The following is an 18,585-nucleotide window of genomic DNA, read 5'->3' on the forward strand; positions in this document are numbered from 1 at the left end:
AGAACATAACAGGATGGTACCTGAGGAACAGACAATATTGTCTTAACCATGGCAGTGATTATATAACTTTTAAAAATAACTCTTTGGAGTGCTAGAGAGATGACTCTGTGGTTAAGAGCACTAGGTGCTCTTCCTGAAGACCTGAATTCAATTCTCAGCATCCACACAACAGTAAATTATTAACTCCTGATCCAGGGGACCTGAGGCCTTCCTTCTGGTCTCAGCAAGCACCTGGAATGCATATGATGCAGACATAAAAGCAGGCAAAACAGCAGTATACATAAAACTTTCTAAAGTACTCACCCATGTCAAAGTTGCAGCAGGATATGGGTTCAAAGCAAACCACTGAATGAGGTAAGGGAAAGGCCGCAGGAATATCTGACTAGTGATAAGGAAGAAAGCTTCACAGAACACGCTCAAGTCACAAGCAAAAGTGCAAAAGAGAGGAGGGAGCTAAAAACAGAGGCTGTTGTTGCCAAAAGTGGTGTTTTTAAGATCTGAGAAATGGAACTCTGTTGAGGAGTAGAAATTAAGTAAATTTACTTTGGTTTATGAAAATAACAAAGAGATAACTGCTAAAATATCCATTCATAGAGAAAGAAGATACGCAGGCAGAAAGACTGATCATCAAATAAGATGCTACACAGACAGTAGACTGAATGGTGAGAATGTATACACGTTACTGTACACATTATTGCTCTAAAATAAGAGGCGGTAACAGAGGAAATATGAAATGAAAGGTGTTCAGAGAATGTCTGAGGAATCAGACAACTCTCACAGATAGTGCCCATGTGTTTTTCTGCAATCGTGGTTCAGCAGTGTGCTATGGCTAGAAAGTAGACTTCAGCCACAGGCCCAGTAAGAAGGATAAAGAACCAGAAGCTGCACTCCAGGGAGTGATCATGACGATGAGCCACAGAATACGGACTGAAGACAGAATAAGACCATGAAGAGAATTCAGGGACTATCACTGCTCAAGGTGAGCCAACACAGTCTCTCGAGCAAGGGGCCAAGGTGCAGAAAAGATGGCGGGCAATTGGAATATGAAAGAAAAACATTGTATGAGTGAACACTGAAATTAAAAATTATATAAATAGAATCCTGTCCCTGAAACCAGCCACCCCAGCCCTAAGCCAGCCTGGAACCACGTGATGTACAAACCCAGAATCTACACCAGAACTCCAGATAGACACTCCCAAGGCTAATCCATTGACCTTCCTAACTGACAGCTACTCACCTGATACTGGGCCTCAGGACAGATTGACATGCAACCTAGGATTCCATCTAAGTGTACCCAGAGCCAATTCCAGCCTACCCATCCACTACCCCATTCAGAATGAGTGGCCCCGATACTGAAATCCACGTACCATTCAATGGTTCCACAACAAGTTAAGAGTAAACAGCAAAGATCCAAACACCTATCCAACAAAGGAAAGACCAGGTATCCTAAACACCTCAAACAGACTAACTCCAGCTGCCTAGACATCATCACAAAACCACAAACAAAAACAACACAGTATGTTCCCTTTAGAAATTAACACCCCAACATAATATTCCCTGTGAAAAGCAACTTTGCTGATGCACAAAACAATGACTTTAATATGGCATTATAAATATGATCAAGGAGCTCAAAGATGATATGAATAAATACATGTCTAAATAAAATGTAAAAAGTAAAACAAAGATTTGAATGAAAATAAATATGAAAATACAATTTAATGTGTACTCTCTGGAGAAAAGACATACAAATAAAATTCCTTCAGTGAAAAAGCTACGGAAAAAGCCCACCAACAGACTGAATCATATGGAAGAGAAAAATAACATGTCTCAAAAATGAGGTAGAAGAAACGAATCACTCAGCTGGAAAAAAAAAGTTAAATCTAAAAACCCAAAGAACAAACTATCCAAGAAATGTGGGATACTATGAAAAGACCAAACCTATGAATCCAAAGTATAAAAGATGGAGAAGATACCCAGGTCGAAGGCACAGAAAATGTTTTCTAAACATAGTAAAAGAACATTTCCCAAACCTAAGGAAAGAGATGCTATCAAGGTACAAGAAGCATATAGAAAACCAAATAGGAGGGCTGGAGAGATGGCTCAGTGATTAAGAGCACTGACTGCTCTTCCAGAGGTTCTGAGTTCAATTCCCTGAAACCATCTGTAATGAGATCTGATGCTCTCTTCTGTTGTGTCTGAAGACAGCTACAGTGTACTTAAAAATAATAAAAAGATCTTAAAGACAAAAAAAGAAAAAAGGACTGAAGAAGTTGAGAATGGGGATAGCAAGCACACAGACTGTCCCATAATACAGTGATAAAAACACTAAATATATAGAACAAAGAAAAGATATTAAGACCAAGTCACATCAAAGGCAGGCCTATCAGAGTAACAAGTTGTTTTAACATAATTTAGTTATTTTATTTGAAGTTTATTTTATTTTATGTGCATTGGCATGAGGGTATCAGATCCCCTGAAACTGAAGTCACAGACAGTTGTGAGGTGCCATGTATGTGCTGGGAATTGAACCCAGGGCCTTCTGGAAGAGTAGCCAGTGCTCTAAACCATTGAGCTATCTCTCTGTCCCATTAATTTTTCAACAAAGAATTTGACAGCAAGAAAGACCTGGTCTGATGTTCTACACATTCTGAATGACTACAGATGTCAGCCCAAACCTATACTCAGCAAAATGATCAGTCATAAACGAAACAGAGGGCTGGAGAGATGGCTCAGCCTTTAAGAGCACTGACTGCTCTTCCAGAGGTCATGAATTCAATTCCCAGCAATCACATGGTGGCTCACAACCATCTGTAATGGAATCTGATGCAACAGTGTGCTCACATACATAAAACAAATAAATAAATCTTTTTAAAAAAATGAATCTCAACATTTAAAAATAAATAAAACAGAAACAAAATTTCACAATTAAAACAAAGTTAAGGAATTCATGTTTACTAAGTAAATTCAACAGAGGATACTAGAAGAAACAGTTTGATCTAAAGAGAAGATTAAACATACCCAAGAGATAGGAAGAACAAAAAAAAAAAAAAAAAATCCCAGAACAGTTAACCATAAGTCTAAAAATAATCAATTACACCAAAACAAAATAAACAAAACTTAATAAACACAACTCAGTAGTAAATAGCAGCAGTCTCAATTCCCCCAATAAAAACAGACTAACAGAGGGATTAGAAAACAGGATGAGCCTTTATATTGCCTACAAAAAACACACTTCCCCATATTAAAGACAGACACTTTAGGGTAAAAAGATAGAAAAAGATATTCAAAGCAAATAAAACAAAGAAACAAACAGGCCAACAATAGACAGCCTAACAAACCAAAACTAGACAGAACAGATAGGAAAGGCAATTTATACTCATTAAAAGAAAAATTCACCAAGAGGATATTACAATTCTTAACACTTACACAACAAACAAATTCATAAAAGAAACTAAAAACTAAAACCCACACACTGACCCTAGCAATGAAAGTGTGTGACTTTAATACCCCACTTTCACCAATAGGTTATCCAAACACAAACTAAATAAACTCTCGAGTTAAATGACATCATAAATAAGTGAACCTGACAGAAAACTCTATGCAAGCACTAAAGAATTCACTTTCTTCTCAGCAGTTCATAGAACATTTCCTAAAATTGACCATATATTAGGATACAAAGTAAGTCTCAACAAATATAGGAAAACTGAATATCCTGCATCCTATCTTATATCAAAGGTATGTTCAACCCAATACAAATGGTGAAAAATAGAAAAACTCATGGAAACAAAATGACACGATATTGAATGAAAACTGGACCAAGTGAGAATCAAGAAGGAAATATGCTGGGTGGTGATAATTTGTGCAAATTTAATCCCAAAACTTGGGAGGCAGAACTCTGAGTTCAAGACCAGTCTGAATTACAGAGTGAGTTCCAAGGCAGCCAGAGCTATTTAGAAAAACCCTGTCTCAGGGATTTTTTTAAAAGGGAGGGGGAAGAGAAGAAGTGAAAAGGGGGAAAAAAGGACAGGAAGGGGGGAAAGGGGAACAGAGAAGGGATAAGGGGAGAGGAACATGAGCAGGGTGAGAAGAAGGGGAAAGGAGAAAGGGACAAGGGGAGAAGGGGAAAGGGAAGGAGGGTGAAGAAGGAGGAATGAAGGAAAAGAAAGGGAAAGGGGAAAGGGGGGAAGAAGGGGAACAAGGGAACAAGGGGAAAGGGGAAGGGGGAAAGAAGGAAAAAGGGAAAGGGGAAGGAAGAAAAAGGGGTAAAGGGGAGGAAAGAGGGGAAAGGGAAAAGGAAAAGTAAAGAAAGGGAACAGAATTTAAGCCAGGCGGTAGTGGTGCACACCTTAAATCCAAGCACTTGGGAGGCAGAGAGAGGCAGATCTCTAAGTTTGAAGCCAGCCTGGCTTTGTTCTACAGAGAACTCCAGGACAACACAGAGGAACCCAGGGGTGGAGGGGGTTATTTAATTGAACCAAAATAGAAATATAACATATCAACATACCAAAACAGTATGATACACTCAAGGCAGTCCTAAGAGGAAACTTCATAACACTGTGCCTACCATCCAGAAGTCAGGAAAGATCTCATATTTATAGTAAATGATAATACACTTGAAAACTTAAGAAAAACATGAACAAATACCCAGAGAGTAGAGAGGAAGAAATAATCAACACACAGGGCTGAAATTAATGAAACAGGAAAGAAAAACATCAATAATCAATGATATAAAGAGATGGTTTGAGAGGTGGGGATAGGGGTCAAAAACAACAAGATTGGCAAACCTTTACCCAAATTAACTAGAAAGAAGAGAAGATCCAAATTTAGAGATGAGGGCTAGAGAGACAACTCAGAGATTAAGGGCACTAGTTACTGCTGCAAAGAACCTGGATTCATCATTTCCCACACGGTGGCTCTTAATAATTACAATTACAGATAATCCAATGCCTTTCTCTGGCTAACACCAGGCAAGCACAAGATACACAAACATACATGCAAAATTAACACAAAAAAATAAGCACTCATACACATAATATAATTTTAATTGTAACTAGAAATGAAAAGAAAGACACTGAGCAAATTCAGCGAATCATAAGGTACTATATCAATATCTCTCAAATTGTTTCACAAAATAGAAACCAAAAGAACATTTAAAAATCTTTTTAAGGGACTGGAGAGATGGCTCAGCGGTTAGGTGTACCAACTGTTCTTTCAGAGGTCCTGAGTTCAATTCCCAGCAACCACATGGTGACTCACAACTATCTGTAATGGGATCTGATGCCCTCTTCTGGTGTGTCTGAAGACAGTGACAGTGTACTCACATACATAGTATGAATAAATGTTTTTTAAAATTAAAAATTTTTTTTAAATCTTTTTAAAAAGTCAGTATTTCCAAAATCAGGCAAGGATCCAACAAATGAAGAAGACAATAAGTTACTATCTCTGATGGGCATAGATGTAGAAATCTTTAATATAATATTTGCAAGGCAAATGTAGGCATATATCAAAAAGATCATCAATCATGATCATCCCAGAGATGTGGGTATAGTCCAGCATATGTAAATCAATAAACGTAAGCCATCATATAAATAGGCTAAAGGACAGAAAACACATGGTCATCTACCTCATTAGAGGTAGAATAGGCCTTTAGTAAAATCAAATATCCCTTCATGATCAAAGTCCTGAAGAAAACTAGGGTTACCAGGGACATATCTCAACATAATAAACTTACAACAATTTACAACTAACCCAAGAGAAACTACAAGTATTTCCACTAAATCAAGTACAAGATCGCTATCTCAATTGTCCTTCAATATATTACTCAATCTTAGCTAGGGCAATAATACAACTGAAGGAGATCAAGAAGATTACAAATAAAGGAAGAAGTCAAAAAACTAAAAAAAAAAAAAAAAAAAAAAAAAGATGTATGTGCAGACAGTATGATTTTATACATAAAAGACTCTAGAGATGTCACCAGGAAATTTCTACAGATCAGAAATATATTTTGTAAACTGGCAGGATACGAAATTAACACACAAATCAAGCGACTTCCTATATCGAAACAAACATGCCAAGAGAGAAATAAAATAGTCACTCACACATGCACACACACAAGATCTCAGAATGTCTTAAGTATGAAAGTAAAAGGCATACAATAAAGACATTGAAAGGGGAATCATATGGGCTGGGGATTTAGCTCAGTGGTAGAGCGCTTACCTAGGAAGCGCAAGGCCCTGGGTTCGGTCCCCAGCTCCGAAAAAAAAAAAGAACCAAAAAAAAAAAAAAAAAAGAAAGAAAAAAAAAGAAAGGGGAATCATAGACAATACTAGAAAATGGAAAATCTGCCATGCTCATAAATTGGTGAGGTAATAGTGTGACAATGACTACCCTACCAAATATAATCTACATATTTAATATAACTCTAAAAAAACCCCAACATAATTATTCATAGAAAATAAAAAATCTTAAATATCATATGCAAACATAAAAGCGCAGGATAGCTAAAACAAAGAACTAAACAATGACTTTATGAAATTCGTAGGCAAATGGTTGGAACTGGAAAATATCATCTTTAGTGAGGTAACCCAATCACAGAAAAACACACATGGTATGCACTCATTGATAATTGGCTATTAGCCCAAATGCTTGAATTACCCTAGATGCCTAGAACAAATGAAACTCAAGACAGATGATCAAAATGTGAATGCTTCACTCCTTCTTTAAAAGGGGAACAAGAATACCCTTGGAAGGGAAGAGAGAGGCAAAGATTAAAACAGAGACTGAAGGAACACCCATTCAGAGCCTGCCCCACATGTGGCCCATACATATACAGCCACCCAATTAGACAAGATGGATGAAGCAAAGAAGTGCAGACCGACAGGAGCCGGATGTAGATCGCTCCTGAGAGACACAGCCAGAATACAGCAAATACAGAGGCGAATGCCAGCAGCAAACCACTGAACTGAGAATAGGACCCCCGTTGAAGGAATCAGAGAAAGAACTGGAAGAGCTTGAAGGGGCTCGAGACCCCATATGTACAACAATGCCAAGCAACCAGAGCTTCCAGGGACTAAGCCACTACCTAAAGACTATACATGGACTGACCCTGGACTCTGACCTCATAGGTAGCAATGAATAGCCTAGTAAGAGCACCAGTGGAAGGGGAAGCCCTGGGTCCTGCTAAGACTGAACCCCCAGTGAACTAGACTATGGGGGGAGGGCGGCAATGGGGGGAGGGTTGGGAGGGGAACACCCATAAGGAAGGGGAGGGGGGAGGGGGATGTTTGCCCGGAAACCGGGAAAGGGAATAACACTCGAAATGTATATAAGAAATACTCAAGTTAATAAAAAAAAAAAAAAAAAAACAAACAAAAACAAAAACACGTCCCATAGTACAACTGCTGCACAAACATCATAGGAGCAAACAACCTCTTTTTAAAGTTTGATTGACAGTCCACTGTACAAAATGGATGCCACACCTGACACTATTAAAATGGTCAAGAACCTGTGGCTAGACAGGTACAAGCCCTAACAGAAAACATCTTACTAATATTCTGCTAAATGGACATATAAGTAAAACAACTCCTAATGATTTGTTGCTATACCATCAGATCAACGCATTGTTCAACTCTCATCACAAAACTTTTTCTGCACAGCCATTAACACAGAGATAGACAACTGCTCAACATGCAGGCACTTTGAAATTCTTGGCCCTAGAACGACCTATTATCAAAACCCTCCACTCAAGGCTCAGAGATTTGTGTAGAAAACAGGGTGGGAAGATTAGAGCCAGAAGTAGTGGATGGCAAAACATTGTTCCAACTATAATAAGTCAAATGCAGATTTGAAATTACAGGGATTATGGCAAATGTAAATAACCAAAAGAACAAGATAAAGCCACACAAAATCTCAGCACAGAGGAAAGAAGGTAGGCATGAAGCAATTGATTGCTGCTGGCAGAAGGAGAGTCAGCTTTCTCTAACGGTATATAGACAACACTCCTGTGCAGACCCTACGCTCAGGAGTAGTCAGCCAACACAACTGGACTTGAAACAAAGGGAAAAAGGGAAACAGGGAGATGGGAAGGGCTTGCAGGGAAAGGGAGACAAGGAGACAGGAATAAAGGGATGGAGAGAGAACGAATATGAAAGAAAGCATGAAGTTGGGTGGGCAAGAAAAGTGAGGGAAGGTCTCACTCTCAAGTGGGATGGATATGATCGAAACTGCATTCTATAAAATTCTCAAAGGATTAAAACATTATTTTTTTAAAAAATATACTTCATGTGAAGAGAAAAGGAATTCTAGGAACAAACAAATGTAAATGTCAGGAGACCTGGTGATAAAAGCATTGAATTGTTCAACCAAAGTACAAAATGTTTAACTGTTTCACCCAGTCACATAGCTAAACAACTGACACCTAAGATAGAAACCGCTTCTCTGGTTCTGTTTTATGTTGTGAATTGAGTATCACGCATTTCTTAAATTGAGATTAAGATCTTTACATTTTAAAACAAAAAAACCCTAAGTAACATAACAATAAAAATATAGTTTTACTACCTGCTAGAGGGAGAGTACTATTGTGAATAAAGTGAAATAAAAATTTGCTCTTAATCATAAATAATATACTTGAATTATTTTGTTTATAGAAAATGTCCGATGTTACACTGGACATGTTAAGTTTTTTTCCAATACTTTCACCAACAATGAAAGAAATAAGTGTTGGCCTCCTACAGATTGTACTGAGCACTTCTTTCCTCGGGAGCTTAGGATACAAGGCAGTGGTTCTTAGACTTCTTAGCTAAGGACCGTCTATCTGTGTGCTTGAAGAGTTGCTAAGGCTCAGCGCTTCTTTTTTATTATGAGTCTGCATGAAGTATGATAGAAATTGAAACAAAAGAATATTCCAGTAGCCAAGATAAATCATATATGATCTCCTAGAAAGCTGTGTTTTCATGAAAGGCATAAAAGGCACAAAAGACGCCCCGCCCCCCCCCCTTCCTTCAAAACTTTTATTTTTACATAACAGCTTTGAATTTTGTTGTTTGTTTTTGGAGACAAAGTGTTGCTCTAAGTTCGGCTGCCTTCAAATTCGCAAAGTACTTGCCTCTGCCTTACAAGTACTGGGGTTATAGTAATGTGTTTCCACAGTCAGCTAAGCAACAATTTTGATCTTGTGGACTAAGAAGACTAGACTGGACTATCTTATCCAAATAAATACATCGGGTATTTATTTTTGTAATGGCATAATTATTATGATAATATCAATTAAAGGAGGTAGGCTATATCTTAGATAAAGAATATCTAGTATCAAATAACCTGCCCTTTTTATGACTGATGAGAAGATAGAAAAACATTTGGGGACAATGAGGGCACACCGGGTATATAAATTCACATTTGAGTATGTATTCTATTCCAGGCCCTGTGTTAAGACATTTTAACCTGACACCAGTCTTTAAATAAAGTAAAAAAGATGGTAATATCCCTACTGAGAAAAACGGTCAAGGCCAAAAATTGGGACATAACAGAGAAATAATTAGAATCCCACTATTAAAATTGGCCATTTTTCTTTTCAGAGTAGATGCGTTTAACAGTCTTCTTCGGGATTAAACCATTCCATCCAGCAGTGAAAATCCTTAAGCAGGGAAGATGACGACGACAACAACAAAAAAAAAAACAGCTTCAAGAACTCCCTGAAACTGACCAGATTCATTAGAGCCCTTCCCTTCCAAGGTAAGCAAAGCCCAACTATAAAGAAAACTCTTGGACAAAAAGAACTAAGTGCATGGAAAAAATTTGGAAAAACTGAGGCAGCCAAAAAGACATTCTCTAACCCACTGAGTTATCTACAGGCTGTGCAGTATGCTCCAGGTTCCCAGCTTTTATGAGTTGTCACATGTGTTGGGGTGAGCTTTGATGATGCAGCTGTCTGAGTTATCTTTGTTCCTGTAAGTAACCCTTCATCAACATTACCATATGTAACCCCAATAAAACTCATTGGTTCACCAAGCTGGACTTTGGTAGTATCCATACTTTGGTCTGTTGTGGTCTCTCTGTCTGTGATAAGAAGACAAGTAAGTTTCAACTACCCAAGAAGTTTTCTCACACAACAAATGAGTACAAGCACACAAATACAAATGGAAGGTAGTCATGAATTGTCCAATAAATTTTCCTCATCCCCTTTGTTTTTTTCTTCCTATATGAAAACCTGCAAGCTTCAGAAAGTTCATCATACTGACCAGTGACAAAGATAATATCTCTTCTTAGGTTATGATTTATCTCCTCTCCTTAGACCAGAAGCCTAAAATATATATGGTCCTTAAGTCTATGTAGTAACAAAATCTAGCAAAACAGGAAAATGATCTGATCACTAAGACAAACAAATGAGACAGCCAGTTCATGCCACTATTGTTTGGGATAGAAGCCAACTAAGTTAAAGAGAAAAGCAGTGATTTGGACGAACAAATACTTTAAGTTCCCAAAACAAAGTACACACCACCACTATCAACTCTAATTACAAAAACAAAAACAAAACTTTCATACTCACCTTCTTTATCAGTAACTGACCAGGAATACTTCTGAAAAGGCTTACTAGATGGAAGAGGGTCCATCTCCAGTACTTTATAAATCTGGCCAAAGGCTGATAGTCTAAGTGCATGCTAAAGAAATAAACATCATATTTAATCAAATCTCAATAAACATTCTAGCTTATAGGACATCTAACTCAAATGTCATTCATTACATACTGATGTTATACTGATAGAATTCCCTAATTTAAGCATATAAGAAAAGCAACCTCACAATTCAGAAAACGAAAGTTATAGTATCTTTCTAAGCAATCAGTAATATACTAGCCTCATACCTGTGCACTATGGGTGATATCTTCTTTTTGCTGAGTGGTCATGTAGCTTAGAGCATCGGTTGGGTCTCGCTCACAAGGATCATGAAGACCAGGACCACCTTTGGCCAAAGAAAGGAAAAATAAAAATTTAGAACTGAGTTTAGAATATAATAAACAAAAGAGAAGGGGAAAAGCTAAAGAATTAATTAAAAGTCTGCTCAATTAAGGACATTCTTTCATTCACAGTTTTAGCACTTCACTGTCCTTATTTTATACGAAAATAACCTAATACCAAGTTGAGTCATACTCCAAGAATTTAGAATATCATTGAGGAATCATCCCTGATCTGTAAATGGATTTTATATTTAGTTTTCTGTAAATGGATTTTATATTTAGTTTTCCCATATTTAATACTGGACTGCAATTAAAACAAAATTCATACTCTTAAGGATTTACATTTCCAAATTCTGACTTCCAAGTAAAGCAAATTCAAAGCATTTCTATTAGTACTTTTTATGTTAGTACATATAAAACACAAATTAGAATTACTGAAAAAGCTTTACAGCACTCTTCCACACATAAACATTCTAGTTGCTGAAATTCTAAAGGACAGAACTCCTACACATCATTCTCCCCTGCAGAGGACAAACATTTAGCATATGGTTTGATAAATTAACTAAAATGAGATTTTTATTATTCTTCTGCCTAGAGTTTGAAACCCTTACCAGGAAGTAGTATTCCAGATGCCAAACACTCCATTACTCGTCTCAAGGCCTCCCCAGCGCCCAAAGGTCTATTACAAGTACCTATAGACTTTTCACATATAAGCTCTAGTGGCTAGAAGATATTAAATTACAAATTAGTACATGCACCAAGTGTTAAAAGGATTCCAGTTAAACGTGAGCTGACAATTCTATCTAAAAGAGAAGCCAAAAAAGTGTAGACAATTTAGCATTTAAGGAACATTTAACCCTTATCCCATGATTATCTACTCTAATCCAACCATTTTTTTTTATATTTTTAGTTGTGAGCCTAGCTTTTTGACAGCTGAGACATCTCTCCAGTACCCAGTTTTTAAACCAAGTACTTTTAGATATTTTCTAAAAACATTTGAGAAAACAACCTTATTTTTAATTGCCCTAATTTTTTTTAAAAACCTAAAGTGATATAATAATTTACAATTAACAAGTTTTAAATCCTACTTAAGTTAGGAAACACTCAACTATAAAAAGAGTTCATTCAAACAGCTTACTTCAAGAGCAATAATTACAATAAACAAAGAAACGCATCTCTACATTAGATAAAATGAAATTCATGATGCTGTACAAATAATCATAGTTGTTCATTATTTTATGAATGAGCCTTTACAACATTAAATTATTTTTATAAATTTTAAAATTCTAGTCCTGACTGGGTCAGGCATAATTTCCAAATTAAGTCAATGTTACAATATATGTTATGTCCATAATTAGTAATTAGTATCAGGAAAACACTGCGCTTAACTTAATGGCAGACATACTTTAAAGTATATATTGTAACACTGCACTTGAATTAACATGTTAGGATTTGTGTCTACATTTCATGAGAAATTCAAAGGACACCATTCTATCAAATAATCTCCACACAAATGGAACAATACACTGAGGGCAATGGGTCATCCAAAAAGGCTATCATGAGCAACGAGTGATCCATGAGTGATCAATGATCCATACAGAATTCAAGGAAGAACAGCACCTACTTCTAAAAAGCATAAAACCTTTAAGTCAGAAACAACAACGACGATAATGATAATAATATAGATTTTAAAATTTATATACATATCAGGTCTAAAACAAATGACAAAAGAGAAGTTATATGCATAAAAGATTTCATAAAACTGAATATTTCTAGGTCAAAAACAGACAACATTTGCCTTAACTAACTCAGAATATAGTAATAGTAATGACATTTCATGAATTTCATCTGGTATAGCTTCATATTTTTTTAGTCACATTTAAGTACTTACCCATCCTTTCAATGGTGCCCATGTGGGTACTCTGTTGCACAAATCACGCAGAATGCGGAGGACAATTACACATGATTTTAATCCATTTGCCCTTGCCTAAAACAAACAAAATAATTCCAATATCCCTGTAGCAATCCATTCCTCATTTGAAACTCACTGATCATAGAAAACATTTTTTTATAGGAGATTTATTTATTTATTATATATAAGTACACTGTAGCTGTCTTCAGACACACCAGAAGAGGGTATCGGATCCCATTACAGATGGTTGTGAGCCACCATGTGGTTGCTGGGAATTGAACTCATGACCTCTGGAAGAGCAGTCGGTGCTCTTAACCACTGAGCCATCTCTCCAACCCCATAGAAAACATTTTTAGAGTAATACCAATTAGCAAATAATTTAGTGGTATTCAAGCAAACCAAAAAAGTGAAGTTGTGAAAAATAGCAAGTTAATGGTTTAGAAAGGCAGGTTTTTAACTAAAAGGAGAATAGAAAAATTCCTTTTGTAAACTCATGGCAACCCTATTCCAGGCACTATATTAACATTCATCTTTTCTGTATATTTTATAAGCCACCCTCTACTACTCAGAATAGTAAGTCAAAAAGAATTACATGATAATAAAACAACATGGAGAGACAGCCAGTGTATAAACTGCTTCCTATGCAAGAATGCAGATTTGAGTCCAACCCTCAGAACCTGTGTTTTAAAAGTCACTTAGAATCACAGTATTAGAGAAGCAGAAATAGGAGGATCCATGGACTTGCTGACCAGTCTGACTAGCCTGTGTGGGGAGTTGCAAATCCTAGTGAGAGACCTCTTCCCAAAAATGGCAAGGTATATAACTCCTGAGAAATGACACTGAAGTTGACCTCTACTGCACAATGATACAGACAGACACAGACACAGACACAGACACACACACACACACACACACACACACACACACACACACACACACCAATGAAAGACACTGTACCCAAAGGAACTGATTTACTCTGACAGTAACTCAATGAACTACAAACTATTCCCATTTCACACAGCACACACATCGAACTAAGTTGAAAGTAGTCCACATATAATCTACACATGGCTATACAGAAACAGTAAAGAAATAACAAAGCGCCAACCTGAAACCATTTGGCATGTCGAAGAGAAGCCAAGGCATTCAGGCATTTCTGCCTGTCCAATAAGTCCGGAGGGTCTTTCATCATAACATTTTCTAATAGTAAAATGGGATAAAGGAAAACAGAAAATTTTGAAAGGGTGTTCTTAAAAAATTATCAGTCACAACTTAAAGCACCATGAGTGAATTTATAATAAGACTCCCAGAAAATTTTGTAATGATTTTGTTGCTTCTTTTTAAAATTAAGTACACATTATTTACAGTCATCAGATTCTGTGCAAATGTGCAAGGAAAAGTAAAGGAATTCATTCAGCAAAGGAATCAGTAACCACTACTTCTTATAATCAATCTGTGATCTTATTAATGAACATGTGCACCATCATAGATAGCAAAATAAATACAAGCACTGTTTTCTTTGGCAAGCTACAAAGAACAATATCTATGAATAGTAGCAATAAAAACTTTTTAATAGAAAAATCTGAATAATTGATCAGGGTCTAAAAGAGTTGGAACTCTTATACAATAGTAAAGTAACCAAAAATAGAAATTTGCTTCTAGACAAATCCAGTCACTAGAATGACAAGACTAGTAATGAGATCTCAAATGTTACTTTGGGTTCGTTCACTATTTCTTTTTGAAGCCCAAATTTTAAAATTACAAATATAAAATAGAAACATTTATTGATCTCTCTTTTGTTTTAGGGCAACTCATAATAAACTGCTACCTAAAAATGGCCTTTTGATTTGCCTTACTATTTCACAATTGGTTGAAGTGGTCAAAAGCTGCAAAACTTAATCATGATTAACAATAAAGCCCACATACTTGAAATGTTACATGATACTAAATCCAAGGTTTCCTAATCAAATTCATTTCTGCTGAGCTATGGAAAAGTGGGATTTTTAATTTTTTAAGTTGTGATGCACTACTTCAAAGTATAGTTTGGGCTGGAGAGATGGCTCAGCAGTTAAGAGCACTGAGTTTAATTCCCAACAACCACATGGTGGCTCACAACCACATGGTGGCTCACATCCATTTGTAATGAAATCCAATGCCCTCTTCTGGTGTGTCTAAAGACAGCTGCAGTGTACCCACAAGCATGAAATAAATGAAAGCATAGTTCCACAAATGGATGCCTAAAAAAAGTTTCTCTAACCCCTAAAATTTATTATTCTCTCTTAGGAATGCTCTTAAGCCAGGCAATGGTAATGCACACCTTTAATTCCAGTACTTGTGAGGCAAAGGCAGGCAGATATCTGTGAGTTTGAGGCCAATTTTGTGTACAAAGTTAGTTCCAGGACAGCAAGAGCCACACAAAGAAAGCTGCCTCAAAAAGAAAAAAAAAAAAATGCTTTTAAATATAAGTGTCCCAACGCTTCTTCTCAATATTCTGCTAACAGTAGATATTGAATACACTGCATGGTCCAAGGGATGTAAATACTTTTAAATGGTATACAAGAGTATGGATATCTGTTTCTTTAGTTATCAGTTACTCTACAGTGGCAAACAGTGTTTATTCTACTAGTTAAAATGTTACTACATCTAAAAGCATAATGCCCAGCTAAAACAACAACTGTAACAGGAAGAACTGTGGGTTCCCCACTGCTGCAACATTAAGGACTAACTGTTACACGGTTATTTTCTGTTAAGTGAGCTCCACAGCAGATGTCTACATTGTTTCCCATTAACAACTGCCAACAAAAATCACAATGGTGAATTTCATTTCATTACTCAGTTCTACTCATAAAATCAGAAGCCTCAAAAAAAAATTATGAATCATACAACTGAGTCCTTTTAGTGTTTTATCATCAAATTGTTTTAATAGAATCTCTTAAAAGGTAGATTCCCGAACAAAGGTTGACTAACTGTTAAGAAACACAATCCAAATGGCTTATTTTTTTACAACTTCAATATTTAAATTAATAATAAAGCAAGGTAAGTTTTATTCTACCACCTTATGGAGTCAGGATGAAGGGAAACAAAAGAAGAGGTGCATAGGAAGAAGAGACAGAAGAAAAATATCTGGGACGCCAGAACTTTTCGTTCACCTCCTAGTGTTTTATTCAGTGGTCAGAGATTATAAGTATACCCCCTAATTGTGACAAGAGAAAGATAATTTTGATGACTTCTTTCATCACAAAATCAGATTATAACCACAAACTCTAACTGGAAATAAAATCAAGACAACAGCTAGCTACAGACAGCCAACATTTGGAAACAACAGATTTTACTAAAATGAGATGAAAAAGCACTGAGGACTTGCAGCAGACTCCTTTTACATCAACATCAACATCAAAATGGTCATGTTTCTTCATGTTCTGACAGTCAAAAGATCCAAAATGTTTCACTATTCATGAGGTTGGAAACAGCAGGGGTGTAACAATACATTTATTTTATCTTGAACAATTTTTGTATGATGTGATACATAAGCATATGGCACTACAGTGCTACTTACCAGTCCCTTATATGGCTAATGATGTAGTTTTATATATTTTCACTGATTTAAAAAAAAAATTCATTCATGTGGTAGTCACAAAACCACTGCTGGGAAAAAAATGCCACTCTTGATGGAGCCTTAATACGGTGTGTAGTATTGTATGTGTTTCTGTGTGTTTGTATATGTTTCAACTTTATTAGGCTAGCAAAGATTTTCTTTTTTTTAAAAAAAAAAAGTCATTAAATTAAAAACAACAGAAAATCGGGAGCAGGTAGATGGATATCTGTGCATTCTGGATCAGCCTGGTCTACAAAGTGAATTCCAATCCAGGAATGCATAGAGAAAACCTGTCTCAAAAAAAAAGGAAAGGAGGGAGGGAGGGAAAATTTAAGTATACAATTGTGATCCATTTTACTTGCTTTGTAGAAAACATATGAAATAGCACAGGAAGATGAACAACTATTAACAAAAATGCAAAGAAAAAATGTTTTAAATGTTTTTTAAATTACTTGCTTTGTAGAAAACATATGAAATTGCAGAGGAAGATGAACAACTATTAACAAAAATGCAAAGAAAAAAATTTAAAAATGTTTTTTAAACCTACCATCAGAGTATGAAGGTACATGAGCATTCTGAATAATGGAAACATTAGAAAGAGGTCTATTATGCCTATCCTTGCTCATTTGGTTAGATCAGTGACCAGTAAACACCATTCTGCTGCAGATGGTTGTCTTTTCTCAGTATCCTACATTCCAGGCGTGACTATATCTATATACATAGAACCTGGCCATTCAAAAGCAGAATAACTGAGCTGGGTTGTCATGGCAGGCTCCATGGAAATTTGCATAAAGCTGAGTTCTCACCTCATCCTGATATAATTGTTTTTAGTATGTCTGAAGAAATCCTGAAACCTCTTTTCTCTCAATTCCTTGAAGCTTTCTGAAAAGACATTATGCCTGAACTATTATTGTTCATGAAAAAATATAAGAACACAGTAATATGAACAAACAAATGCAGCAATAAAATGGAAGCAGGAAGGACTGTCCTCTTAACTTGTCTAATTATGCCACAAACACTATCAAGCAATGGAAAGAAAATGACCAAAGGTTTGCTCTGCACGGTGCATTTCTAGCACCAGGAAAAGGCAGAAAAATAAAGCCTGCAGCACAATTATGGACTGTAACAATCTACTACCCTGAGCTTAGTGGGACACATGTCAGTGAACTTCTGCAAAGAGTCAGAAGTTCAAGTTGACATCAACAGGTGAAAAGGAACCAAAGCTAAGAAAACTTCTCTATCAAGCTCTGAATCTACTTCAATACAAAGAACAAAAGTTGATTTTAGTATAAGCCAGAAAATGCTTTATTTTCACCATCTGCTTGGTTTAAAACTACAAAGCAAACATAAGTTTAGAAACAATTTATCACACCCCAAATAGCAAATACATTTCTAATTTAAAAATTGCATCCAAAGTTGAGGCTGTGTAATTTAAAGAAAACAATCTGCTAAATCGTCCCTGCTCCAACTCTAGACAGGAATGGGAAAAAGAATTCTATACTAGACTGCCAGGTTAGCTAGGAAAATGATATATTCCTGCTTATAATAGAAAAAATAGCTATCTCCTTCCTAGGGCCACTGTGAGGTTTTTTTTTTTTATTTTTAATTTATTTTATTTATATGAGTACATTGTAGCTGTCTTCAGACACACCAGAAGAGGGCATCCGATCCTATTACAGATGGTTGTGAGCCACCATGTGGTTGCTGGGATTTGAACCTCAGGAAGAGCAGTCAGTGCCCTTAACCACTGAGCCATCTCTCCAGCCCCACTGTTGAGTTTTTAAATAAACTATATATGAGGAAAAACGTTTAAGACAGTAAGTCATAAAAAACCATAATAGAAATATTACTCAACGAAGATGTCCCGCACACCTACCCCCAACCCTACCAGACCTCTCCACCCCCTGGGTCCTCCAGTCTCTTGTGGTTAGGAGCATCATCTCTGACTGAACCCAAACCTGGCAGTCCTCTACTGTGTTGGCAGCCTCATATCAGGTGGTTTATGCAGTCTGGTTGGTGGTCCAGTGTCTGAGAGCTCTCGGGGGTCCAGGTTAATTGAGACTGCTGGTCTTCCTACAGGGTTGCCCTCCTCCTCAGCTTCTTCCAGCTTTTCCCTAATTCAACCAC

General features: G+C 36.5%; 1 protein-coding gene across 28 annotated transcripts in view; it reads right to left on the bottom strand.

Annotated features, from left to right (window-relative positions):
• The window catches only part of Strbp (spermatid perinuclear RNA binding protein), a 140,959-nt gene that overhangs the window by 46,865 nt on the left and 75,509 nt on the right, over positions 1-18,585 (bottom strand). For 15 of the 28 annotated variants that reach the window (XR_591457.4, XM_039105986.2, XM_063284721.1 and 12 more), the window contains 5 exons: positions 13,972-14,063; positions 12,843-12,938; positions 11,563-11,674; positions 10,859-10,956; positions 10,544-10,655 (listed from right to left, as the gene is read on the bottom strand). Coding sequence is in view for 25 of the 28 variants with exons in the window: in XM_063284721.1 (XP_063140791.1) it covers positions 10,544-10,655; positions 10,859-10,956; positions 11,563-11,674; positions 12,843-12,938; positions 13,972-14,063 (510 nt within the window). In the remaining 3 variants the exon portion in view is untranslated. Of the gene's footprint in view, positions 1-10,543; positions 10,656-10,858; positions 10,957-11,562; positions 11,675-12,842; positions 12,939-13,971; positions 14,064-15,180; positions 15,292-18,585 lie in introns of those variants that run through there. The other 13 variants (XR_010064705.1, XR_010064704.1, XM_063284719.1 and 10 more) reach the window with 3 other exon arrangements.

Source organism: Rattus norvegicus, chromosome 3, assembly GCF_036323735.1.
Source record: "Rattus norvegicus strain BN/NHsdMcwi chromosome 3, GRCr8, whole genome shotgun sequence".
NCBI lineage: Eukaryota > Metazoa > Chordata > Mammalia > Rodentia > Muridae > Rattus > Rattus norvegicus.